This window comes from Hyperolius riggenbachi, chromosome 4 (genome assembly GCF_040937935.1).
Source record: "Hyperolius riggenbachi isolate aHypRig1 chromosome 4, aHypRig1.pri, whole genome shotgun sequence".
Lineage (NCBI taxonomy): Eukaryota > Metazoa > Chordata > Amphibia > Anura > Hyperoliidae > Hyperolius > Hyperolius riggenbachi.
Window position 1 is genome coordinate 128568281 of NC_090649.1, and position 26441 is coordinate 128594721.

A 26441-nucleotide genomic window follows, 5' to 3' on the forward strand; every position below is an offset into this window, starting at 1 on the left:
AGTTCCCAGTCTCCCTGCGCTATCAGTATAGCCTAGCGCCTAACAATACGAGTCCCAGCATTCCTTGCGACGAGCGTGACGTCACTCAGAGTGACACTTCGGCTGGGGGTCTCAGCTTTGGGGGGGATCACTGGAAGAAGGCCTGCTGCAGCTCTTCCTCTGTAAGAGCTGGCCGGTAGTATGGGGTGCTGCTGGTGGGGCTGTATGAGGGAGGAGGCCATGTAATAACTCAGCTGCAGTCCAGCACAGTATTAGCCTATCTAGTGACTACTGGCATGTGAAGTGGTGGCTGCATAGCAGTGCACACCATCTATATTACTGTAATGTTCACTCTTCCTATTGCTGTGCATGTGCCATTATTGGTACTTGGTGATCCTGAGACCTTGACTTCTTCCTCATAGCACAGGCTCTTACTAATATTGCTCATTTGCTCTCACATAGGAGGAAGAGCACAGTTATCAGTCTATGCTATCAGTATATGCATATCTAAGATTATCTTGCGCTGTGAGCAGTGCTCATACATTTCTAGGGGTGCTATAAACTGGGTGAATAGACCATCAGCCATGTGGGGTGAGTCTGGTTATAGATTTGTAGCCCTGGTGGTCAATATTTAGATGATCTTTCACTGAATGGATCCAATTCTCTGACGCTATGGCTCATCTCAGAGACTTCTCAGCACAGGTAATCATTTTATTATAATTATTTAATATTTATATAGTGCTGATAACTTATACAGCGCTTTATGGAGTGTATAGAGTTTTGTCACTATGGTAACTGTCCCTCAGAGGAGCTCTCAATCCAAACCCTACCATAGTCCTATATTCTAAGACCAATTTAGGGGGAAGCCAATTAACTTATCTGTATGTTTTTGGGATGTGGGAGGAAACCAGAGTGCCTAGAGGAAACCCCCACAGACACGGGGAGAACATACAAACTCTGCAGATAGTGCCCAGGCTGGTATTCTAACCGGGTACACAGAGCTGCAAGGGCAGAGTGCTATTCACTATGCGCACCGTTCTTTTTCAATGTCTACTAAACTTTTGAACATTTGGCGGAATCTGTCTGCCAACCAGTGCCTTATGCAGGCCAGATACTATACAAACTGATGGTACTTACTCTGTCTGGTATCCCTACATTTATGGGGCGCTAGTCTACTTGAGGGGATCCAGCGGGAAACCTTATAAACCAATGGCCGCTTCCTAATCACTGGAATCCACTAATTTCTAAGTAGTGGGGCACCCAGGCGGAAACACTAACGGTAAAATTTCACACCAGGACCTGCGGCCTTTGGCGCCTGGGCTTTGGGCACGGGTTTACTAAACCTAATTTGGTTGGTGACGTGGATGGTGTTTCCTACTGTGTCCCATATTTCTAACAAATTAGTGGTTGTGACCATATTGCAAAAAGCAGTAAGCTGACGTGGGTCCCCTCAAGTACACTAACTCCTATTTATGTAAGATAAGGGCCTTTTAAAATGATATGTACAAATTCTATCAGTGTTTTTATGCTGAAATTGAATAACATCTGACCAATGCAATGACTCTTGCAAAGATTGATAGGAATTTTGAAACTGTAACAGTTTCTGTGCACTCAGTGCTGCTTTACAGGGTTACTAATGCAAAATCACCCATGTATTCTAATGTTGTATGTTGGTTGCTTTAGTCATCACTAGTAAAATAAATCCACTTGATTGAGTTTTGCAATAGATTTCACTTTGTGCCCTATGACTGATTCTAAAAGCCTGCTACACACAACTGATTTTGATTGGCCAATGACTGACCAATTTTACCACTGCCATGTAGTGTGAGAGCTTACCTACACATTGGGCTCTATTCACAAAGAGCAGTTCGGTAAAATACTGAACAAACATGCCTTAATTCACTAAGCCTTGCTTCGTGTCACTTACCAGCATGTAGCAGGGCAGCGAGCAGACAAGGAGCTACGTATATCACTCTGAGGCTTTCTGTCCGAGTACATTTGAAATCGGCGCGGTAGACTTGGGCGCAGGATACAGCGGTATATGGCTGATCCTACTTCTGCACAAGTCCCGGCTGTATTAATTACTATTCCCCCTCCAGGCCGCCATGGATAGTGGGGGGATGATATAATTCGGCTTCCAGCGATTGCTGGAGGCCGAATTATTGTGTTTTTTAAGCAACTTCGGCTCTTTCTTCTGACAGAGCCGACGTTACTCACTGAGCGCCGCTATAGACTGTTTCCCATTACAGTCTATGGCTGCGCCCAAATCTAGCAGCGCCGAAAAGCACTCCCTTCTCCCTTTCGCTCCGTTCTGTCCTGTGTATCCCAGTCATCCCTTTAGATGTACTGCAGCCACCAGGGGCAGCTCTTCTGTATGCCATAATAATGATTTTCACATCTAAAGGGATGCAAAAAAGCCCCCCAAAAGTCACTTTCCTCTGCTTTGTTACAGTGAAAGTCCCGCCCCATACCCATTCGCTACAAATCAGAGTGAGAAGCAGGGCTGTGTGGCTCTCCCTATTGGGTGCCTGGCTCTACCCAAAGGGTGTATGTCAAGTTACTGCACAGAGACAGCATGGAGAGAGCCAGTTATCGGCTGCTGTGAGCTGGAGAAAAATACCAAACATTTTTGCCCAGTAAACTAAACGCGGAAATCTTTGTGAATTGTAATTTCTTGACATGTCTTAAAGAGAGCCTGTAACAAAAAAAAAGTTCTGGGGGGGGGGGGGGTGGTGGGTACTTACCTTGGGAGGGGGAAGCCTCAGGGTCCCAATGAGGCTTCCCCCACCCCTTTAGCTGCAGGCAGTCCAGCACTGGCTCCCCCGAATCCTCCCTCGACAAGCCTGATAAGCGCTGATTTATTTACCTTTGCTGGCTCCAGCGGGGACACTGTTGTGGCTCTCCGCACAGAGATAGGCGAAAATAGCCGATCTCCATCGGGTCTGCTCTACTGCGCAAGCGCAGGAGACTTGCACCTGTGCAGTAGAGCGGCCCGACAGCGATCGGCTATTACCGCCTATCTCTGAGCGGAGAGCCGAGCCTGCGCTGGAGCCAGGAAAGGTAAATATTTACATCCCTGCTGTTCGGGGAGCTTTATCTCCACCCCTGTGGGACCGAGGAAGACCGGGGAAGCCTCAATAGCATCTGGAGGCTTCCCCCACCCGAGGTGATTACCCCCCCAGGGGAGGTTTTCTTCGTTACAGGGTTTCTTTAAGGCAATTACTGCAAAAGTCGGTAAATTACCTCACTAGTCGGTGATAGTAATTTTCTGTGCGGTAACAGGTTTAGTGAATTGTAATTAGGGAAGGCGATCGGTAAAATCAGCTGTTTTCAGCATTACCGAATGCGGTAATGCTTGTGAATAGAGCCCAATGGCCTCTATTCATAAAACAAAGGTGGAGAAAAAACTCGTGGAGGTAAAATACCGCACCAGTATTTTAGACTTCATAGTATTCAAAACCTGTTGGCCCTCATGCTACACGGAGGTGGTCTAATTGGCCAGTGAAAATTGGATGTGTCTACTTGGCTAATGCAGGGTACACACCATACTATTTTCTGTTAGATTTACCTGCCAGATCGAAAACTTTAATTTCATCTGTCTCAGGTTTACTTTGTTACACAGTAGTACTATACTCTACATATGCACTCCCCACAGAGATCCAGGGAATCCACTGAGAATGTTGTGCACATTGAACACAGAGGTGTTGTCTATCACCCATAAACCTGGTTCAGATTGTACATGAAGAATGTGTAATAGAGGAAGAATCTCCTCATTCTCCTGCAGAGCACCTGCACATCACTCTTACATGTACCCACAGTTACATTGCCTAGGGCCTGATCCATGTTCAGATTGTGCATGAAGAATGTGTAATAGAGGAAGAATCTCCTCATTCCTCTGCAGAGTACCTGCACATCATTCTTACATGTACCCACACTTACATTGCCTAGGGCCTGATAGATGTTCTTTGTTCCGGTTTGTACCTTTTACAAGTACTCTTACCAAGGACTAGTTTTAGTCTAAAGGGAATAAATATAGTAGTCTACATATCCTTCTCACTTCAGTTGTCTTGTAAAATTCCTAAGCGTTGGCAGTTAAGAGACGAATTTCACGTTACATACTTTTAATCAACAAAATTGTAATATGCAAATTAGAGGAGTCGGAGTCGGTGGAATCCTAAACTGAGAAGTCGGAGTCGGTGGATTTTTGCACCGACTCCACAGCCCTGGTTATCAGGCATGAGGAGTAAAATAAGGGCTACTTACCAGGGGCTTCGTCCAGCCCCAAGCTCCCAGCATGTCCCTCGCCGCTGCTCTCCCCGCAGCCGTTCGCCTCCTCTCCTTCCCGGTCCGCGGTGATGACATCAGACCGACCTGGAGGTGCTGTCAATCACCGCCACCTGGACCGTGATTGACAGCGCCGCTCGCGCAGGCATAGTACAGGCCGACCTCCAGGTATTTTACTCCTGATGCCAGATAACTCCTTTAAGTATGAGAGCTTACTTAAACAATCTGTTCAAAGTCTATTGGCACTCTTACTACATGGAAGTGGTAAACTTGGCCAATCAAAATTGGTTGTGTGTATGCACCTTTGAAATAAGTCTTTCACTTCCAGAATATTGATGGAATGGGTAGGGGAGATACTCAACTCACCTGTTGCTGAGAATTTTTTTCTGAGTTTTTCATGTTCTCTGCTGTTAAATGTTATGAACATTTGTTATTATTATTTAGTATTTATATAGCACCGACATCTTCCGCAGCGCTGTACATAGTATATATTGTCTTGTCACTAACTGTCCCTCAAAGGAGCTCACAATCTAGTCCCTACCATGGTCATATGTCTATATTGTGTAGTGTAAGTATTGTAGTCTAGGGCCAATTTAGGGGGGAAGCCAATTAACTTATCCGTATGTTTTTGGGATGTGGGAGGAAACTGAAGTGCCCGGAGGAAACCCACACAGACACAGGGAAAACATACAAACTCCTTGCAGATGCTGACCTGACCTGGCCTGGATTCTATAGAGGCTTCCCATGCACCATTCCCCCCCCCCCCCCCCTAAAGAAATAAGACAAGATCTTGTCAGATTCCAGATCTGGGCTGCACTGCTCTTCATGCACAAGCGTGGTCGTGTCTGCGCAAGTATAACCGCACCTGTGCAGAAAGCCAGAGCTGCTTGTGCACAAACAGACCTGTGCTACTGTGTAGGTGCGACCTCATTTGTGCATGAAGAGGAGCATGGTCCGGATCTTCCAGGGGATCCTGGTGAGCGGCGTCGGGGAGAAGAGGACACGGGAAGCCTACAGGATCCAGAGTCTTCTCTCTTCTTGCATAAGTACCTGTTTTTTGACCCGAGGTTTGCCTTAGATTTACTTGAAGTCCCTATTATTATTGATTTATAAAGCGCCAGCATAGTCCTAGCTCTGAGTGAGGCTCAGTTCCCACTTGCGCTGGATCAGCTGGAGTGGAAAGTGTAATGTCCACTCTGATGGCCCGGCTGGAGTCCGGAGCAGATGCGCTACCTCGATGGGCTATATGGGGAAACTCCTCTGCCTGCCCAGGATTATTGTGGACTGCTCAGAAGTGCGGTCTGCTTACTGCAGCAGATCCGTTGCAGCGTGACAAGTGTGAATGGCTTCTGTATAAAATAGGAGCTGTTCACTGTCCAAAAAAACAAGTGGTTGGGAAGTATACAATATGTAGTAAAGTAGACCTGTTGAATTTATGTTACTGTGTCAGGTACGGCTACTTTCACACTAGGCTGACGCATCATGGGGTCGTTTTCTGCAGAACTTATGGGACCTCTGCCAAAAGCACACCTTAAGCGATAAGTATATGGAGGCTTCCATATTTATTTCCTTTTAAACAATACCAGTTGCCCAGCAGCCCTGCTGATCTCTTTGGCTGCAGTAGTGTCTAAATCATTCACCTGAAACAAGCATGCAGCTAATCTTGTCAGATCTGACAATGTCAGAAACGCCTGATCTGCTGCATGCTTCTTCAGGGTCTATGGTTAAAAGTATTAGGGCCCATTCACACTAGAGCATTGTGCCGGTGATTTCGGCAAAACGCTCAAGCGTTAGCGCTTTTTAAAGCGCTAGTGCTATAATACCCTATGGGCCCATTCTTACTTGCGCTAATCGACGGTGAAACGCAAACGTGTAGCCTGCACCATTTTCAGGCGATTTCCCGGCAATTGCGTTTAGTGCTATAGAAGCGCTAATCGCGATCGCGTAAAACTCACTGCAGTGTCCTGGGATTTTTTTCCGCGTTAATCGCGGAAAAATCACTCCCACAAAACGCCAGTTTTGCGCTTTTAAGTGTGAATGGGGCCTTAGAGGCAGAGGATCAGGAGGACAGCCAGGCAATGTGCATTGTTTAAAAGGAAATATATCAGCCTCCACATCTCTCTCATCTCAGGTACACTTTAAGTCCATTTTCAAGCCACTTAAATTTTCATACAAAATATTCATAATCCTGCATCAACTCTGTATGTGCCAAATATATTTCTGGGTACAACCACCACTGTACTGCAAAATAATGACATTCTGATCAACTCAGAAGTATTTGCATTTCATTGACCACCTCTTGTCTGATTAGAACCTGCGGAGCTCCAGTCCAGCTCCACAAAATCCTGTTCCTTTTTAACTCCAACTTGCATATTAGGCCCAATGCACACCAAAAAGCGCTAACGTAATCCCAAATGCTCAGCGCTTTTTGAAGTGATTTTTTTTTTTCAAGGCGATTCTAGGCATGTGCCTAGCGATTTTCTGAGGGTATTTGTCTAGCTTTTTTTCAGATACAGTACAACTGCTAGTGTACTGGTTTTGACACAAAAACGCTTGGAAAATCGCTCTGATCAGCGCGATTTTCCACTTTTCCTATACTTAACATTGAGGCTGAATTGCCTCAGAACTCAGCAGAAATGCTGCAGGGCCCACCTTTGCATTTGGGGGAAAATCACATCGCTCTGGTGTGATCCATCCCATTCAAATACGTTAGCCAAGTACTTTTTAAAGCGCTAGTGTTTTTAAAAGCGCTCAGAAGCACTCTTGGTGTGCACCAGCCCTGGAATTCCACCAGCTAGTGGAATTTTTTGATTATGAGGATAAATTACAATTTCCAAGGCGTATCCTCTCTTTGTGTAATCATTTATTTAACTTGTCCAGGCTGAGTTGCAAACTGTTGTATTTTTCCGCTAATTTTAACTGATGATTCTTTTGCAGGGGTCCCGGATGGATCCAGAGCGCCTGTTTACCAAGCTGGAACGCATTGGGAAGGGTTCGTTTGGCGAGGTATATAAGGGCATAGATAACCGCACCAAGGAAGTGGTGGCCATCAAGATCATAGATCTGGAAGAGGCAGAGGATGAAATTGAGGACATTCAGCAAGAGATCACAGTGCTGAGCCAGTGTGACAGCCCCTATATTACCCGCTATTATGGCTCCTATCTGAAGGTAAATTCTTACACTTAACTGGTAAAAACGGTGAGGCCATTTTTATTTTCCCTGAAATTTCAATATAAAAGCCCTTCTTCTGGAAACTGTTAAATTGAATCTGAAGCCAAACATTTAAAAAACAAAAACGTATACTTAACTAAGTAGAGGAAGGCTCTGGGTCCTATAGAGCCTTCACGTTGTTCTTCTCATCCCCTGCAGGCGCCTCTGTTTAAATCTGCTGCAGGAGGCTTGGGCGGACTTCCGGAGCACGAATGCTACTGAAGATGGGCGGCTCTGTAGTGTGTGTGTGTGTGTGTGTGTGTGTGTGTGTTATGCAGCAGCCCGTCTTCGGAAGCCAGAGAGCTCTTGAAGACTCCCAAAGCCCACCCACAGTGGATGAGAGCAATCTCCAGTCGATGGGTCGGAGCCAGCGCAGGAACGATGGGATGAGAAAGGGGACAGGAAGGCTCTATAGGACCCAGAATATAACATTTATAATTTTATTATATTTTTCCTTCAGACTCCCTTTAAAGAAAACCTGTAATGAGAAAAAGTTCCCCTGGGGGTACTCACCTCAAGTGGGGGAAGCCTCCGGATCCTATCGAGGCTTCCCCATCCTCCTGTGTCCCACGGTGGCGGCGAAAAAGCCTTCCGGAACGGCGGGGATGTAAATATTTACCTTCCCGGCTCCAGCACAGGCGCAGTATCGTCTCTCCGCGCGGAGATGGGCGAAAATAGCCGATCACTGTCGGGCCGCTCTACTGTGCAGGTGCAAGTCTCCTGTGCCTGCGTAGTAGAGCGGACCCGATGGAGATTGGCTATTTCCGCCTATCCCCACGCTGAGTGCCTCAACAGCGCCACCACTGGAGCCAGGGAAAGTAAATATATTAGCCATGTCGAGCCCGGATTGCGGGACGCTTCAGGGGAGCCAGCGCTGGATTGCCTGCAGCTACAGCGGAGGAGGAAGCCTCATTGGGACCCTGAGGCTTCCCCCTGCCGGGGTGAGTACCCCCCAGGGGACCTTTTCTTGTTATAGGTTCTCTTTAAATGATCCTTGTGGAGAGCATGCAAAGGGATTAACACCTTTTTCTAGTTATTGAATGCTGTCTGCATCTCCACTGGAGAGAGTTTGCTTCCCTTCTGTTCCTGGCAGTTGCAGGAGTGAGAAGGAGGGAAAGTAATATCAAACTTGATATCTCGTAAAAATGGGTACACCTTTTGTATAAATATTTCATTTAGACATTAGTGGCTGTGTGTTATTTTAATGGGACAGCAAATTTACACTGTTAGGCCAGGTGCCCACTACAGATCACAATTGCTTAGCGTTTTTTTTTTTGGGGGGGGGGGGGGGGGGGTTGGGTAGTGAAATGCTGCAAAATTACTTTTGTACATCGATTTTGCAGCGGTCTTATCTTTTATATTAGAGCGCAATCACTCCAATATGCTGCAGAACCCAGTGGCGTAGCTAAGGAGCTGTGGGCCCCGATGCAAGTTTCACAATGGGGCCCCCCAAGCACTCTATACTTAACAATTGATACGGCGCACCAAAACCTGCTGATGGCAACTACAGTGTCAGAGGTGCAAGAAGGGGATGGGGAACAGTTTGTTAATGATTTCCACTATTCTAAGTATCTATAGAAGTGATTATTATGATCACAGGACCAATAAAGAGCTAATATTGCAGTTGAGGGAGGGCTGGGCCCAAGGGCCCCAATGCGGACGCAACCTCTGCAACCCCTATTGCTACGCCCCTGGCAGGACCCGAGATTGCGACTACCCTTATCACAATTGTACCTGTGGGTTTGCCTATTGACTTTCATTAGCCTAGCAGTTTTATTCCTAAGCTCAATTGCGATTGCAAATTGCTCTCAGTGGAAAAAAGCCCTTAGTGTGCCTTGAGATGGGTCCAATGTAAATATGCTTTGGAGCCTCTGCTTTTTTTTTTTTTTTAGTCATTTGGCTTTTCATCCTGTGTTTTTGTTTTTCATACACAGGGATCTAAGCTATGGATTATAATGGAATATTTAGGTGGAGGATCTGCGCTAGATTTGGTAAGTACCGGTATGTGCTATGTTAAAGCTAACATTCTGTTTGACTTGTACAGACATTATTCTTACCTTGTTTCAGGCAGTAATCAGAGCTCTTCTTATTATTTATTGTATTTATAAAGCACCAACATATTATGCAGCGCTGCACAATAGATAAATAGGTTAACATTTAAGGAAGAATATACAGGATCTTCTAAAAAAATTAGCATATTGTGATAAAGTTCATTATTTTCTGTAATGTACTGATAAACATTAGACTTTCATATATTTTAGATTCAAATACACACAACTAAAGTAGTTCAAGCCTTTTATTGTTTTAATATTGATGATTTTGGCATACAGCTCATGAAAACCCAAAATTCCTATCTCAAAAAATTAGCATATTTCATCCGACCAATAAAAGAAAAGTGTTTTTAAAACAAAAAAAGTCAACCTTCAAATAATTATGTTCAGTTATGCACTCAATACTTGGTCGGGAATCCTTTTGCAGAAATGACTGCTTCAATGCGGCGTGGCATGGAGGCAATCAGCCTGTGGCACTGCTCAGGTGTTATGGAGGCCCAGGGTGCTTCGATAGCAGCTTTAAGCTCATCCAGAGTGTTGGGTCTTGTGTCTCTCAACTTTCTCTTCACAATATCCCACAGATTCTCTATGGGGTTCAGGTCAGGAGAGTTGGCAGGCCAATTGAGCACAGTAATACCATGGTCAGTAAACCATTTACCAGTTGTTGTGGCACTGTGAGCAGGTGCCAGGTCATGCTGAAAAATGAAATCTTCATCTCCATAAAGCTTTTCAGCAGATGGAAGCATGAAGTGCTCCAAAATCTCCTGATAGCTAGCTTCATTGACCCTGCCCTTGATAAAACACAGTGGACCAACACCAGCAGCTGACATGGCACCCCAGACCATCACTGACTGTGGGTACTTGACACTGGACTTCAGGCATTTTGACATTTCCCTCTCCCCAGTCTTCCTCCAGACTCTGGCACCTTGATTTCTGAATGTCATGTAAAAGTTGCTTTCATCCGGAAAAAGTACTTTGGACCACTGAGCAACAGTCCAGTGCTGCTTCTCTGTAGCCCAGGTCAGGCGCTTCTGCCGCTGTTTCTGGTTCAAAAGTGGGTTCATGCTTCCATCTGCTGAAAAGCTTTATGGAGATGAAGATTTCATTTTTCAGCACGACCTGGCACCTGCTCACAGTGCCAAAACCACTGGTAAATGGTTTACTGACCATGGTATTACTGTGCTCAATTGGCCTGCCAACTCTCCTGACCTGAACCCCATAGAGAATCTGTGGGATATTGTGAAGAGAAAGTTGAGAGACGCAAGACCCAACACTCTGGATGAGCTTAAGGCCGCTATCGAAGCATCCTGGGCCTCCATAACACTTGAGCAATGCCACAGGCTGATTGCCTCCATGCCACGCCGCATTGAAGCAGTCATTTCTGCAAAAGGATTCCCGACCAAGTATTGAGTGCATAACTGAACATAATTATTTGAAGGTTGACTTTTTTGCTTTAAAAACACTTTTCTTTTATTGGTCGGATGAAATATGCTAATTTTTTGAGATAGGAAATTTGGGTTTTAATGAGCTGTATGCCAAAATCATCAATATTAAAACAATAAAAGGCTTGAACTACTTCAGTTGTGTGTATTTGAATCTAAAATATATGAAAGTCTAATTTTTATCAGTACATTACAGAAAATAATGAACTTTATCACAATATGCTAATTTTTTGAGACGATCCTGTACAGGAAACTCGCAACAAAACAAGATCATGCAAATGATTTGATAACCGTACAGTGTCATAGGTCAAAATAGACTGTTCTAGTCCACAAGAGGGGTGACTGACAGGAAGATTGCATAATCACGCTGGAAACACTAGGGAGGAGGGCCCTGCCAGAGGCTTACAATCTAAATTTATAGGTGTTCTATCTTCTGCAGGCAGCTTTCACCTCTAAGGCCTGGAACCCACTACAAAACGCTATCGCTAATCGCAATCGCTAGCATTTTTGTATGAGCAGTTTGTAAGCGTTTTAATGAGCGTTTTTAGGGAGCGATTTTTAAAGTGTATCAATTTGCCAGCGGTTGTGTAGCGATCAGCATTTTAAAGTCTGATTGGTCCTTTCAATTAATTTTAATTTTTTTTTACAGTGTGCAGTAACTTCAAAACGCTAGCAAAATCGCTCCATGCAGGTTTTGATGAGCGATTACGCCAGCGATTATATACTTTACATTGAAGCGCAAACGCTAACAAAATGCTGCATGTCCTGCGTTTGCGATTTTGCTAATCGCAATCGCTTCTGTGGAATTTGCACCATCCATTCAAAAAATCGCTCTAGTGGGTTCCAGCCCTAAGGGTTTTTCCCCTTTAAAAACCAGAACAATTTTCACATTTCAGCGCTGCATCCATTAATTCAGCAATAACTTTATCACTACTTATCACCTAAATGATCTATACATTTTTCTATTTTTTCCCTACACAAATAAGGTTTTATTTGGGTAGTACTTTTTGCTAAGAATTATTTTATTTTACAAGCATTTTAACCACTTGCCGACCGCACACTCATACCGCGCGTCGGCAAAGTGGCAGCTGCAGGACCAGCGACGCAGTATTGCGTCGCCAGCTGCAGGCTGATTAATCAGGAAGCAGCCACTCGTGCGAGCGGCTGTTTCCTGTCAATTCACGGCGGGGGGCTCCGTGAATAGTCTGCGGGCCGCCGATCGCGGCTCGCAGGCTAAATGTAAACACAAGCGGAAATAATCCGCTTTGTTTACATTGTACGGCGCTGCTGCGCAGCAGCGCCGTAAGGCAGATCGGCGATCCCCGGACAATCAGCGGCCGGGGATCGCCGCCATGTGACAGGGGACAGCCTGTCACTGGCTGCACAGGAAGGATAGTGTCCTGTGCAGCCCAGATCACCAGGGGGGAGAGGGAGGAGGGGAATCTCGCCGCGGAGGGGGGCTTTGAGGTGCCCCCCCCCCCCCCCCGCAACACCCATCAGGCAGGAGCGATCAGACCCCCCAGCACATCATCCCCCTAGTGGGGAAAAAAGGGGGGCGATCTGGTCGCTCTGCCTGCACCCTGATCTGTGCTGGGGGCTGTAGAGCCCACCCAGCACAGATCAGCTAAAACAGCGCTGGTCCTTAAGGGGGGGTAAAGGGTGGGTCATCAAGTGGTTAAAGGGAATAGGGAATAGGAATTAAAAAAAATGGAAAAAATCCATTATTTCTCCATTTTTCAGCTATTCTAGTTTTAAAATAAAACATGCTACCACCCCCTCTCCCCCTTCTCCCCCATTATTACAATGTTTTAATTCAGTCACTAGTGCAAAAATAATTTATTTGAAAATAAAGGTGTATTTGGTTTTCTCATTATACTCTATCAACAAGCCCTTATTTGCAAAAATAACACAACCTCATGGCATACATATTTAAAAAGCTTTGTCCCTAAGGTAACAACAATTTGTTTATTATTTTAATGTTTTTTTTTTTTAATTCCGTCACTTTGCTTATTTTTGTTTTTACAAATGTGTTCTGTGGGAGCAGGGATGGCCTGATTGGTGGCTGCCAAGCTGGGGGCGGTCCGTGGCCACGCAGACGGAGGTTTCCCAAGAGCTTTGGCAGTCTTCGGATACATGGATGACACCGCAGTGCTGGGGAAGCGGAGGTCGAAGTGTCACCCATACCCGTGTCACTAAAAGAGTTTTAACCCCCCCCCTACCCGTCCTCTTCCAGACAGAGCCTGTCATTACATGCTCTGTAATTTTTAACCTTAAGTACTCTTTAATCAAAATTTATAGGAGGAATAAATAAAATTACTCATATCAGCTGGGTGTATTTCAACCAGTATTTTTCCAAATTGTTTGCACTGTAGTGATTTTACTGGATTACTAAAAGAATTTTCGCTTATGAATTTGGATACTGATACAGAACTGGATGTTGAACGCCAGTCCATGGCAGTGTTTAGGATGGATAGATCATAAATGTATGCTGTAGTTTGCATTTTCTATCTGAGATGTTTTTCTTTTACTTTGTTTCAGTTAAAGCCAGGGCCACTGGAAGAGTCCTATATTGCTACCATATTACGGGAAATTCTCAAAGGCCTCGATTATTTGCACTCTGAGAGGAAGATCCATAGGGACATTAAAGGTGGGGCCAGTTATTACAGTGAGATTTGGCTGTTTTTTCATTATTTTGTCTAATTTATAATGAAACCAATTTATACTATCCAGAATTACAAAAACTGCGTGGCCATACACTTATTGATTTTTTTTTTTACCATTGATATCTGGCCAATTCGATTACTCTGATCAAATCTGCTAGGAATCGAAGCCCCCGCTGGCCCGATCAATCGTCTGTTCAATTTTCTGCCAAAGTTGATCGAAACAGTCCACCATGTCATGCTGAAAGCTATTAAAAATATATGGTTGGTGTGTGGCAGTTTATTCACTGTAATGAATAAAATTACTTTGGGATAAGCTTTTGGCAGGGCCTCACATTCTCTCGCACAAACGCCTGACTAAAGTCTGCCAATAACTACCTCCTCAGCCGATAGACCGAGTAGTACAGAGGCCCCTAACCAGCAACTGCCTGTCAACAAGCGATCCGTCCGGCGGATCAACTTGGCTAACTTTTTTGAAGGCGCCACTCCCCCGCCCGCTGTGACGTCACTGATGCGCCGCTCCGTTGTTCTTCTGTCCCTTCCCACACATAGCTACAGAACGCGTTGTCAGCTACACATCTTACACGTCTGTACAGGCTGGCCCAGCAATGTCGCCCAAAGGGATTGGGTCCCAATCCCTGACGGGCAACATCAGTTGTTAGGTGTACGAACCTTTACTTAGATTTCAAAGAACAAACATTACACCCTGGTTTGACTGCACAAAGCTGGCCATACAATATTATCACTCGATATTAGGGTTGTCGTGGTATGACGGTTACCACGGTTTGATTGTGACTCCACAGTCCTCGATAGAACGATTTTCCTCTGTATCATTCTCTTTCAGTCAATAAAGACCGTTATGAAAAAAAAAGATAGAGATTCTAAGCATATCTTTGCATTTTAGCTGCAAATGTGCTGCTTTCGGAACAAGGAGATGTGAAATTGGCTGATTTTGGTGTGGCGGGCCAGTTGACGGACACTCAGATCAAAAGGAACACATTTGTGGGAACCCCATTCTGGATGGCACCAGAAGTAATCAAGCAGTCAGCCTATGATTTCAAGGTTGTATTTCTTGTGAGTCTTTGAGGAATTGTTCCAAATGGTTTATATTTATTACTGACATGGGCCTTGCCCTCTTTGCAGGCTGATATTTGGTCCCTGGGCATTACAGCAATAGAACTGGCCAAAGGAGAACCTCCATACTCCGACCTACATCCTATGAGGGTTTTGTTCCTCATCCCCAAGAACAACCCACCAGCTTTGCAAGGCCAACACAGCAAACCTTTTAAAGATTTTGTGGATGCCTGTTTGAACAAAGATCCTCGACTGGTGTGTATCTTTACCTAAGTATGTTTAAACAGACATTTATAATGGTTTTAAAGAAAATTATATACCGGTATTTCCATATTGAGGCCTGGAACCCACTACAAAGCGTTATCGCTAATCACAGTCGCTAGTGTTTTTAATGAGAGCTTTGTATGCGATTTAATGAGCGTTTTCTGGTGATTTTGGTCGCGATTTTAAAAAGTGTAAGCGCTTTGCCAGCGATTGTGTAGTGATTTGCGATTAGCGTTTTTAATTCTGATTGGTCCTTTCAATTCACTTTTTTTTTACAGTGTGCAGTAATTGCTAGAAAAGTCTTTACATTGCAGAAAGGCTAACGCAAAACGCTAACGCTCAAAAATGCTGCATGTCCTGTGTTTGCGATTTTGCTAATCGCAACCACTCCAGTGGAATTTGGCCCATCCATTAACATTAGCTGAGCGTTTAGGGAAATCGCTAGCATTTTGAATCACTCCCTAAATGCTCAAAAATTCGCTCTAGTGGGTTCCAGCCCTTATTGTACTTATTTAATGGCAAGTACGTATGCATGCTTGCATGTACATGAATTGTTGACTTTGCCCACATAATGAGTAACCATTCCTCTTTAGAGATACCAGAGGTGTGATCAGACCCCAAAAGCTGTGAGAACACTTGTTTGAATTGCATGTGTTTCCCCTTGTAGGGAAAGTCTGTGGGCCGCCCTGCAAATCGCAGCTTTGTGTGGTTTGCTAGGTAACATTTTAAAACTGCACAACATGTAGCTTCTTTCCATTTGCTGTATGCAATTTACATAGCCTTTTTATGGGGGAAAAACATGCTTTTTGTAAACGTTACTGTATTTTTTCCATTAAAAAAAGGCAGATTATGGAAAAACATAAATGCTTACAAAATGCACTTGCAAACACATAAGAAATGCATTTGAGTAACACAGAAATGTGTGTGCAGAAAACCTCAGTTTTTCTGCCATTTGCAAGTGTGCTCCCAGTCTAAAGGGTAACGTCAGCAGGTAGCGGGCATAACCTGGAAGAAGAGTACTTCCTGGTTACACATTTGCTGATTATTAGGATAAATGGGCATGAGATGCTCTCTCATCTCTTCTCATTTCAGCTGATCACTGCTCCGATTATGAGAAAGACTGTCTGACTGTGGCAGCTTATGCCACCACGAGTTTATTATTCAATGACAGCCTGCCAATGAAGGGTACAATATTGTCAAGATGCATTTTGTCAACAGCAGTCAAAGGGTTAATATTGCACTGATGTAATAAAAATGTATGCTTGGAATGACTTACCAAGCTGACCACAGCCAGAAACTGGTGGAAGTATTTTATGTTGTTTACATTAAAGGATATGTCTGAGCTGAATAAAAAAGCAGAACGCTCCAGACCATGTGAGCATGATCACAAGCAGCAAGGCCGCCTGCTTGTGATGCCGACCTGGCGAGGTTGGCATCTGCAACGGAGTGGATCCGAGGACGCCGGAGCTGCGGTGAGGGACAGATAGGCTGCCAGGGGCTGGAGGAAGCCCCAGGTATGTAGATCTCTGTTGTTTGTTTTTTTTCCTTTAAGAGTATCCTTTAGGAGTTCATCCCAATTCATCAGTCACTATAACGGTATATGGTAATTTATGTTCTGAGCGTAGAAGTTCTATGTGATAATGAGGCACCATATAAGCTTCTGTTTTCTGACATCTGTTTGTGTTGTACAATAGAGGCCTACAGCACGCGAGCTGCTCAAACATCGCTTCATATTACGATATACCAAGAAAACCTCATTCCTTATGGAGCTGGTGGAGAGATACAGGCGCTGGAAAGCTCAGGGTCACCGTGATGACTCCAGTTCTGTAGAGTCTGATATGTAAGTAAGCAAGGGCATAACTACTGTATTTTTTTGGACTATAAGACTCACTTTTTCTCCCCCAAAAGTGTGTGTGTGTGTGTGTGGGGGGGGGGGGGGGGGAGAGTCACAGTGTCTTATAGTCCAAATGCAGGGAGTTCCTGACTTGTGAATGCTGCCAATACAAACCTCCAACCCGCCACAATGTTGGGGACTCCCAGTACTGTGCCCATGCAGAGGGGGACACGAGAGGGCATGAGGTACAAAAGGGGAATAATCCACAAGACGCCCCTTGACCATGGATGCACCAGGTTTAGTAAATATTTTTTCCCACTTGGGTTCTGTCCTCTAAACCGAGGTGCGTCTTATGGTCAAGAGTGTCTTATAGCGCAAAAAATAGTAAGTAGTTGGCATTTTATTGTTCATGCAAGAGTTTGTGTGAGGTGATCCTTTCTTTGCTTGTAGAAACACACCAATAAATATCCTTCCTGTCTAACATGGTTAACAAATCAAGTGGTTTCAGGCCTATAGTGTTTTATTTTGTAATGCTCCTTAAAACAGGTGTGTCCTGGCTACTTTAATCATTGTTGGAAATCTGGGATGACCTCGCCAGTTCTTTAATTTCTAGCTGAAGCCCAAGGCCTTCACTGGATCCTGCTGTGATTGGTACAGGCGAAAGATGGTCAGTGAGATGCAAGTCATTTTGGCTTGCATACAAATTGTATTCAAGATCATTACATCTTATTGACCACGGTTACGCAGTTGGCTGGGTTGAAAAAAAAGACAACTTGATGGAATTTCTAATGGTCCTAACCCCTTAGAGGGTTTTACTGAGCTGTTATTGGCCGGATCTGCCCCTTCCTGTTTTTCCCAGCCTATACTCTTTACTCTCTAAGGATTTTGACTGCAGGATGTGGTTCCAGGACCACAGGCTGCATGTGACTCTTGTCGACACTACACTTCCTTTCATTGCATCCACCAGTGTAGCGGCCCCCCTTTATTGTTTTAGGTGTTTGGACAGGCTCGCCCATCTTCCATATCACCAAGGACTGTTTATTCTATGGCTGCAGCTGGATGACCAGCCCATCTTCTGGTCTTTCTGCATGCTGCATATTGTGGTATACTCAGGAAAAGAACAGCATTTAGCACTGTTATGCTTCAGTTTTGTCCTTCCCAGGCAATCTATTCTATTGCCATTGTCTCCAGCTATGCTATGTAAATATCTGCCCACCTCTTCAGCTTCCTGGCAAGGGGAACTGTACAAGCAGATGGAGCTTAGCATTTTCTGGTATCTCTGTAACATTTGGCTTGGGATGAATTGCGTACATAAGCAAACTGTTCCTCTTTTTAACTCCCATATGCACCATTTGTGGGAAGAATTGAGCATTTTCCTTGTTCAGGTTTTTGAAGTCCAGCATGTTTTTGTTCTTTGTCTTTTACTTATTGCTGTCTTACATAACAATGGGATTGAGGGGAAGGTAAGCCTTTTTACAAGTTTCCTCAGTGACAACCGTGAAGTAGGCAGACTACATACAGTACCACAGATGTACGCAGCATCTTCCAATCAAATTTAAAGCTACCCATACACTTATAGATTTCCAGCAGATTCGACCATCAGATTCCTGTCAGATGCCTGTTAGTTCAGATATGACATGAATCTATCTGATGTGTGCCACACCCTAGGAACGGATTTCCAATAGATGATTAGATTTCAGTAGGAAATCCATTGAAATGCAGCATTGCACTATTCAGTCCAATGCTATGCTATGGGCCATCGATCTGCCACTAGCAGCTGATCGATCTAGATTTTCTGTCCAGACCAATTGAGTAAATCGATCAAATTTGGCCAGAAATCAATCGGTCCATTAGCAGAAATCGATGAGTGTATGGGTACCTTAAAGGACAACTAAAGTGAGAAGAATATGGAGGCTGCCATATTTCCTTTTAAACAATACCAGTTGCCTGGCAGCCCTGCTGATCTATTTGGCTGCAGTAGTGTCTGAATCGCACACCAGAAACAAGCATGCAGCTGATCTAGTCAGATCTGATAATGTGAGAAACACCTGATTTGCTGCATGCTTGTTCATGGTTTATGTCTAAAAGTATTAGAGGCAGAGGATCAGCAGGATAGCCAGGTAACTGGTATTGCTTAAGAGGAAATAAATATGTCAGCCTCCATATCCCTCTCACTTCAGTTGTCCTTTAAGTAACCCTGTGATGGAAGACCTATGGAGGCTGCCATTGTTGATAACCTCCAGATATATGCTATATTCCTGGCTCCAGTGTTGACCTTCAGCTTTCAGTACCAGGTGAGATCCACACCTAAAAAAAAAAAGTAGTCAGAATAGTTAACAGACAGAATTATAAGCTGAGAATTGACATTACAGTTGGACAACAAACCCTTTCAGAAACGAGTAATAATGGTGACCTTCATGTATGGGACTGGAATAATTGAAAGGACAACTGAAGTGAGAGGGATATGGAGGCTGCCATATTTATTTACCTTTAGGCAATACCAGTTGCCTGGCTGTCCTGCTGATCCTCTGGCTTCTAATACCCATAGACTCTGAACAAGCATGCAGCAGATGTGGTGTTTCTGACATCATTGTCAGATCTGACAAGATTAGCTGCATGACTGTTTCTGGTGTGCTTCAGAAACTACTGCAGCCAAATAAGACCAGTAGCAGTGGTGCCAGGCACTGGTATTGTTTAAAAGTAAATACATATGGCAGCCTCCATATTCTTATCACTAGTTCGGTTATCCTTTAATGAGAACATAATCTTATGGTGGTTTGAAATATTCACTGTTCTGTCATAGTATGGTAACATTGTTTGGTCCAATAATAATGGTAATTTCTAGAATAACTATGCACCCCTTCTTGTTATGGTCAGAGACAATGAAGATGAGAGGAATCAGAATCAGACTCCTCATTGGTCATTTCCAGAAACCATGCGGCCCTCATCCATGAGCAGACTGCAGTGGGGATACCAGCAGGTAATCATTTCTGTGGCATACTCGGCTTTTTTTGTCTTGGGTGCTGTTGTGTTGTGGATGATGAAAGTGCCTTTGCTGTAAGATCCTCAGAGCTGGTTTACAGTGAAAGTGCTGCGTCAGCGTATTAGTTGCTGCCCAGATGTGGTGCCGATATAGTGTAACGCACTGCTGCACGCATTGCCGATCCATTGCCATTACACTGAGAAAGAAGCATGATCTGCCCTGCGACTGATGCAATGCATTTACTGCAAACAAGCTCTAAAAGTCACATTTTGATTTTTCCCATGCCTGTCCTGAAGGCTCACCAGGACCGAAGTTACATCACAGGAGCCTATAGGCACAGATGTCCTGGCACCTTAGACTTTGCCCTCTACAAGCCCAAAACCCCCACTAAACCGCACCGCAAGTGTGATGTCTGGCCCAGTTGTCACCTCTCCCCTACTTTCCATGCCTGGCATAGGTAACCACAGCTGCCTCTTAATACTGAAGATAGCTCTGGCTACCTAATTCTAAGTAGCTGGAGGTGCCCCCAAGTATTAGGTAGCTAGAGGTGCCCCCGGCTGAAGGGAGTTCTTGCCAGAATGCCTAGAGCAAGGTGAGTAGCCTCGCTTAGGACTCTGCATAGGGAATGAGGCGCTCGGGAAGTTTAGTGAGCTGCCTTTCCATCATCCGGCACCTGTAGACACGTGCCTTGTGGTAAATCTGCCACTGAGGCTCACCAGTAGTATATATGGTACACACTGCCTGTGTAATGATATCACCTGTGCTTATGTGAGGGTACACAAAAAAAATGAATTTTCTATTCCTCCAGATTCTATTTTTCAGGTGCTTAATCCATTAGGATTGAAAATTATGGAGGAAAAGTATACACCATGGTAATGAGACGAGCTGCAATCCTGTAGGTGTCTCTTCTATTTACTATGAAAGGGAGCCTGATTTGAGCATCATATGAAGACTGACCTAGTTCATTTTAAACAGTGCACATTGCCTGGCTGTCCTGCTAATGCACTGCCTCTAATACATACATGTCAACCCTCCGGCCCACAGGCCAATTCTGTCCTGCAGTGCCATTAAATTTCCCCCACTTTACATTATGTTTGGCCCACTCTAGATCACCAGGGGAGCCTTATAGGGGAGGGAGGGGGAAAGCACTAGCCACCAGGGACCAGTATAGGGGAGTGAGGGGTTCACTAGACACAGGAGAACTGTATAGGGGAGGGAAGACCACTAAACTCCAGGGCACTGTATAATGGAGGGGTGTGTAATAAGACACCAGGGATCTTTAGAAGGGAAGGAGGTGGTCACTAGACATTGAGGTAGGCCCGCAACTTGGTCCCAGAGTTCAGTTTTGGCCAGCCTTGTATTTGAGTTTGACATCCCTACCACTTTTAGCCATAGACCCTGAATAAGCATGCAGATCAGATGTTTCTGACAAAAATCTAACAAGATTAGCTGCATGCTTGTTTCAGGTGTGTGATTCAGACACTACTGCAGACAGCAAGATCAGCAGGACAGCCAGGCAATTGGTATTGTTTAAGGGGAAATTAATATGGCAGCCTCCACAGGTCTCTCATTGGGATCCTTTTAACTCACAGGATGGATCAACCAGTAAACCCTGTTTATTTGCTTTTGCAGTCTCATTAACCACTTGACCACTGAGGGGTTTTACCCTTTGAGCACCAGAGCAATTTTCACCTTTCAGCGCTCCTTCCATTCATTCGTCTATAACTTTATTATTACTTATCGCAATGAAATTAACTATATCTTGGTTTTTTTCTGCCACCAATTAGGCTTTCTTTAGGTGGGACATTATGCCAAGAATTTTAATTCTAAATGTGTTTTAATGGGAAAAATGTGGGGGAAAAAAAATAATTTTTCAGTTTTCGTCCATTATAGTTTTTAAATAATGCATGCTACTGTAATTTAAACCCATGAAATGTATTTGCCCATTTGTCCCGGTTATTACACCGTTTAAGTCCCTATCACGTTTGGCGCCAATATTTTATTTGGAAATAAAGGTGCATTTTTTTTTCAGTTTTGCGTTCATCCCTAATTACAAGCCCATAGTTTATAAAGTAACAGTGTTATACCCTCTTGACATAAATATTTAGAGAGTTCAGTCCCTAAAGTAACTATTTATGTATTTTTTTTTTTTATATAACAAAAAAAAAAAAAAATTGGGAGTGTGGGAGGTAATGAGTTAATTTATAATGTAAAACTATGTATATGAAAAATGCTTTTGGGTGTAGTTTTACTATTTGGCCTCAAGATGGCCACAAACTGGCCACAAACTTTTTGTGAATGCATCCTGCAAGCGTAGAAGCAGCCGATCATTGCTGGGGGGCTTAGATCAACGAACGGGAATGGTTATTCCCGTTCATTGATCTCTGGGCGAGCAGGCACGAGCGTGGGAGCGCGCGTTGTGGCGGGAGGTGTGTATATCTCCATCCCTGGTGGTTAAAGGTTGTGCAAAGGGACGGAGATATACGCACCTGCGGTGGTGAAGTGGTTAAACTGTTCTTAATCAAACTTACAGTAAATAAGTGTGGATATTATTTTCTTATATTATGCTTTTCCCATCATCAGTCAGAGGCAATAAAACGTCTGCCAAGATCTCACTGTCTGTCTGCATTGGTGACGCCTGTATTTCAAGAGGTGAGCTCGTAATTCAATTCTGAAAAGAAATATGGGTACCTTTGCCAATGTCCTTTTTACATATCTTTGTCGCCTTCATTTGCTTTAATACTGTGTTTAGACATTCACTCTGCAGTGTAGTTTGAATCCACTTTTCATTTGCTGTAAATGTGTTTTTCTAAATGATTTATAAAAACTATTATAACAGCAGATGACTGTCTCTCCACATGCCAGCTAAGGGAACAGCGCTGTGCCGGAGCGTTTGGTTCTGTACAAGAGCTGGAGAATGCGTTTAGCTTAGCGGAAGAGTCCAGTCCTGGAATCACAGATCAGCTCATTTCCCACTTGGTTCAGCGAGTACAGAGGTAAGGAGATGTTGGGGTCCTACATACAGTATATGCATTATTCCACATTAACTGAAGGAGGTTAATGCAAACCCAAGTCCAAATGTTTATGGAGTGAGACTCTGACCTGAGCTGTACAATGTGCTCACCCCATCCTCACTCACTAAGCTACTCCCATTGGTCAAGTCATTAGACTAGTTCCAACTACTGCTGTGACCAGAGACGGTGGGGATTAGTCAGTAGGATGAGCTTAGTGGAGGGTAAAAGGTGCACACACAGTTTACTAAGGCCTCAGTCTAAGTCTATAAACCATTAGACACAGGTGCACTAGAACTGGAACAATTTGAAGTTGATCTAGCACCTCCAGGGTCGTTGATGCAACTGCTAGTGTGCAGCATCATGCAGATGGCTTGTGCCTGCCAGGGACTTTGGCTGGGCAGGGCAGTTATGGAGGGGAGTTGTGATGGTGTGGTGTTTCAGTGGGTGAAGAGCACCACTTCTTTGAGAGCAGCGATATGGCAGGAAAGCTTAAAAGAAATTACTGGTATATATGACAAGGAAGTGTGTGTTTATTTATTCCCTTTTAAACAATACCAGTTGCATGGCTGCCCTGCTGATACTTTGCATCTAATACTTTTAGCCACAGACCCTGAACAAGCACCCAGCAGATCAGGTGTTTCTGACATTGTCAGATCTGACAAGATTAGCTGCATGCTTGTTTCTGGTGTGATTCAGACACTACTGCAGCCTAATAGGCTAGCAGGCAACCGGTATTGCTTAAAAAGAAATAAATATGGCAGCCTCCATATCCCTCTCACTACAGTTGTCCTTTAAGTTAAGTTCTAGAGAGAGCATAAAAGTTAACCCATTCGCATTCTGTCGTTTTCACGTGAGAAATGTTCACCTCCCATTCATTAGCCTATAACTTTATCACTACTTATCACAATGCACTGATCTATATCTTGTTTTTTTTCCGCCACCAATTAGGCTTTTTTGGGGGGTACATTTTGCTAAGAGCCACTTTACTGTAAATGCATTTTAACAGGAAGAAGAAAAAAATTGAAAAATTCATTATTTCTCAGTTTTCAGCCATTATAGTTTTAAAATAATACATGCCTCCATAATTAAAACTCACGTATTGTATTTGCCCATATGTCCCGGTTATTACACCTTTAAAATTATGTCCCTATTACAATGTATGGCGACAATATTTTATTTGGAAATAAAAGGTGCATTTTTTCCATTTTGCATCTATCACTATTAACAACAAGTTTAAAATAAAAAAAATAGAAATTTCATCTTTTTACATTGATATTTAAAAAGTTTAGACCCTTAGGTAAATATTTACATGTTGTTTTTTTTATTGTAATTTTTTTTTTTTTTTTTTATAGTAAACATTTTATTTGGGTAGTTTTGGGAGGGTGGGAGGTAAACAATAGATTTATAATGTAAATGTGTGTTAATTTTTTTTTTTTTTACATACAGTTGTAGTATTACTTTTTGGCCACAAGATGGTGGCCATGAGTTTGTTTACATGACATCACTCTAAGCGTAACACACGCTTAGAGTGTCGCATCGGGGAGGGAACAGCCAGAAAAAGCACAGCTTCCGAGAGAAGCTGTCGCTTTTTCAGCGGGGGAGAGGAATCAGTGATCGGGCACCATAGCCCGATACATTGATTCCGTGGCTACCGAATCCGCGGCCGGGAGTGCGTGTGCACACGTGCGATCGGCCGCGGTAGCGCGCATGGTTCCTGGACGTAGTTTCTACGTCCAGGAACCAAAATAGGTTAAGGAACTGACAGCCAGCAGTTAGAAACTTATGGTCTAACCCTTCTGCATGCTTTTCTTAAAGGATACCCGAAGTGACATAAGATAGACAAGGGTATGTACAGTGCCTAGCACACAAATAACTATGCTGTGTTCCTTTTTTTTCTTTTTCTGCCTGAAAGAGTTAAATATCAGGTATATAAGTGGCTGACTCAGTCCTGACTGTCAGGAAGTGACTACAGTGTGACCCTCACGGATAAGAAATTCCTCTTTTTAGCTCGCTCTTGCTCTCAGAAGCCATTTTCTGCTAGGAAAGTGTTTTATAGTTAGAATTTCTTATCAGTGAAGGTTACACTGTAGTCACTTCCTGTCTGAGTCAGGACTGAGTCAGCCCCTTGCATACCTGATATGTAACTCTTTCAGGCAGAGAAAGGAAAAAAAAAGGAACACAGTATAGTTATTAGTGAGCTAGGCACTGTACATACACGTCTATCCCATCATGTCACTTCGGGTATCCTTTAACCACTTACTGACCAGCTAACTCCGATAGGCGGTGCCTGGTCGTTAGTGGTATGGCATGGAAATGGCCGCTCGTACGAGCGGCCTTTCCATGCCAGTTCACGGAGGGTGCCTCCGTGAACAGTGTGCGAGCTGCCGATCGTGGCTCGCACACGTAATGTAAACACGCGGGGAAGAAATCTCCGCTGTTTACATCATACGGCGCTGCTGCGTAGCAGCGCCGTAAGGCAGATCGGCGATCCCCGGCCTCTGATTGGCTGGGGATCGCAGGCATATGATAGGCTGAAGCCTATCCCACAATGCGCAGGATGGATATCCGTCCTGCGCCAGGGAAAGGAGGGGAGGGAGGGCGGAGACTAGGGGAAAAAAAAGGGGATGGGGGGGGGGGGGGGGGAGTCTGATCACCCGGCCACAATCCTGATCGGTGCTGCGGGCTGTAGAGCCCACGCAGCACCGATCATTACAAACTAGCGTAGTCCTTAAGTGGTTAAATGAATTGTTTCCAAGAAAGTATGCAGTAAAAGTGTGCCGGTGTACATGGCTGCCATCTTCACAGACCAGCAGCTATGAGATCAGTGGAACTTGGGGCTGCATGGTTGCTTTGTAGCCAGTTACTACCTCTTCTTCTTCTCCCGGCAGGTTCTCCTCACCCTGAGGACACGGAAATGCTGCTTCATACATTCCCTCTTCTGGTCCTGATGTGAATAGGGGCCATCACTGTGACTGGGGACATCTCCATCAAGGCATTACTTCAACTGTAGTGTTCTGTATTTTTTGACTGTAACATTTATAATGTTTACCATAACGTCTCTTCATCCAAAACCCAGTGTAAAAACTGACATTTCATATAATGGTGACACAGCTAGTGTCTCTTGAGATACATTGTTATTGCTGGTCACAGAGACCTGGCCGATATGTCAGATCAGCCTAATATACCAGAACTGCGGAGGATCACTGGAGGTATCCTAGTGATGAGGGAGCGTGTCATGTTCAGTGAACATCCTGCCCTCTCAGCACCCGATTAGATGTCTTCAACACAGAAGTATCAGGAAACCACCTGCACATTCAGGTGATCTAATTATAAAATAAATCTCAAATCAGACTGCCAGTGTGTGGCTGGCGTTAGTTGTCATGGTAACTCACAATGCGACTTCATGTATGGAAGATGTATTATGTATTGGTGCTTGTCGTTCACCTTTGAAAACAAACTTTTTAACCCTGTTTCCCATGGAGTACATGATGGTGTATGGCACAAATGTTACTTTCTTCTAAAGTGCAGAGAGTAATGGGTAACCTCATGGGAAACCAGTGAGGAGCTTATTCTGTAAAGTCAGTGTATGGCTTTTTATGTTTGTTTTTTTTTGTTATGTTCATTAATAAAATGGATTTAAAATGTT

General features: G+C 44.1%; 1 protein-coding gene across 2 annotated transcripts; it reads left to right on the forward strand.

The window, feature by feature from the left end:
- Positions 1–34: 34 nt before the first annotated feature.
- On the forward strand, positions 35–26441 carry STK25 (serine/threonine kinase 25). 2 transcript variants are annotated; one of them, XM_068280620.1, is made up of 11 exons: positions 39–681; positions 7201–7431; positions 9408–9464; positions 13505–13613; positions 14531–14688; positions 14770–14955; positions 16659–16804; positions 19676–19778; positions 22365–22433; positions 22647–22777; positions 25684–26441. In XM_068280620.1, exons 1-11 carry the CDS (start codon positions 652–654, stop codon positions 25697–25699), a joined length of 1236 nt encoding a protein of 411 aa, XP_068136721.1. In that variant the 5' UTR covers positions 39–651; the 3' UTR covers positions 25700–26441. The 2 variants fall into 2 exon arrangements, with proteins under 2 accessions (XP_068136722.1, XP_068136721.1); XM_068280621.1 differs by lacking the exon at positions 25684–26441 and having other exon boundaries at positions 35–681; positions 22621–22697.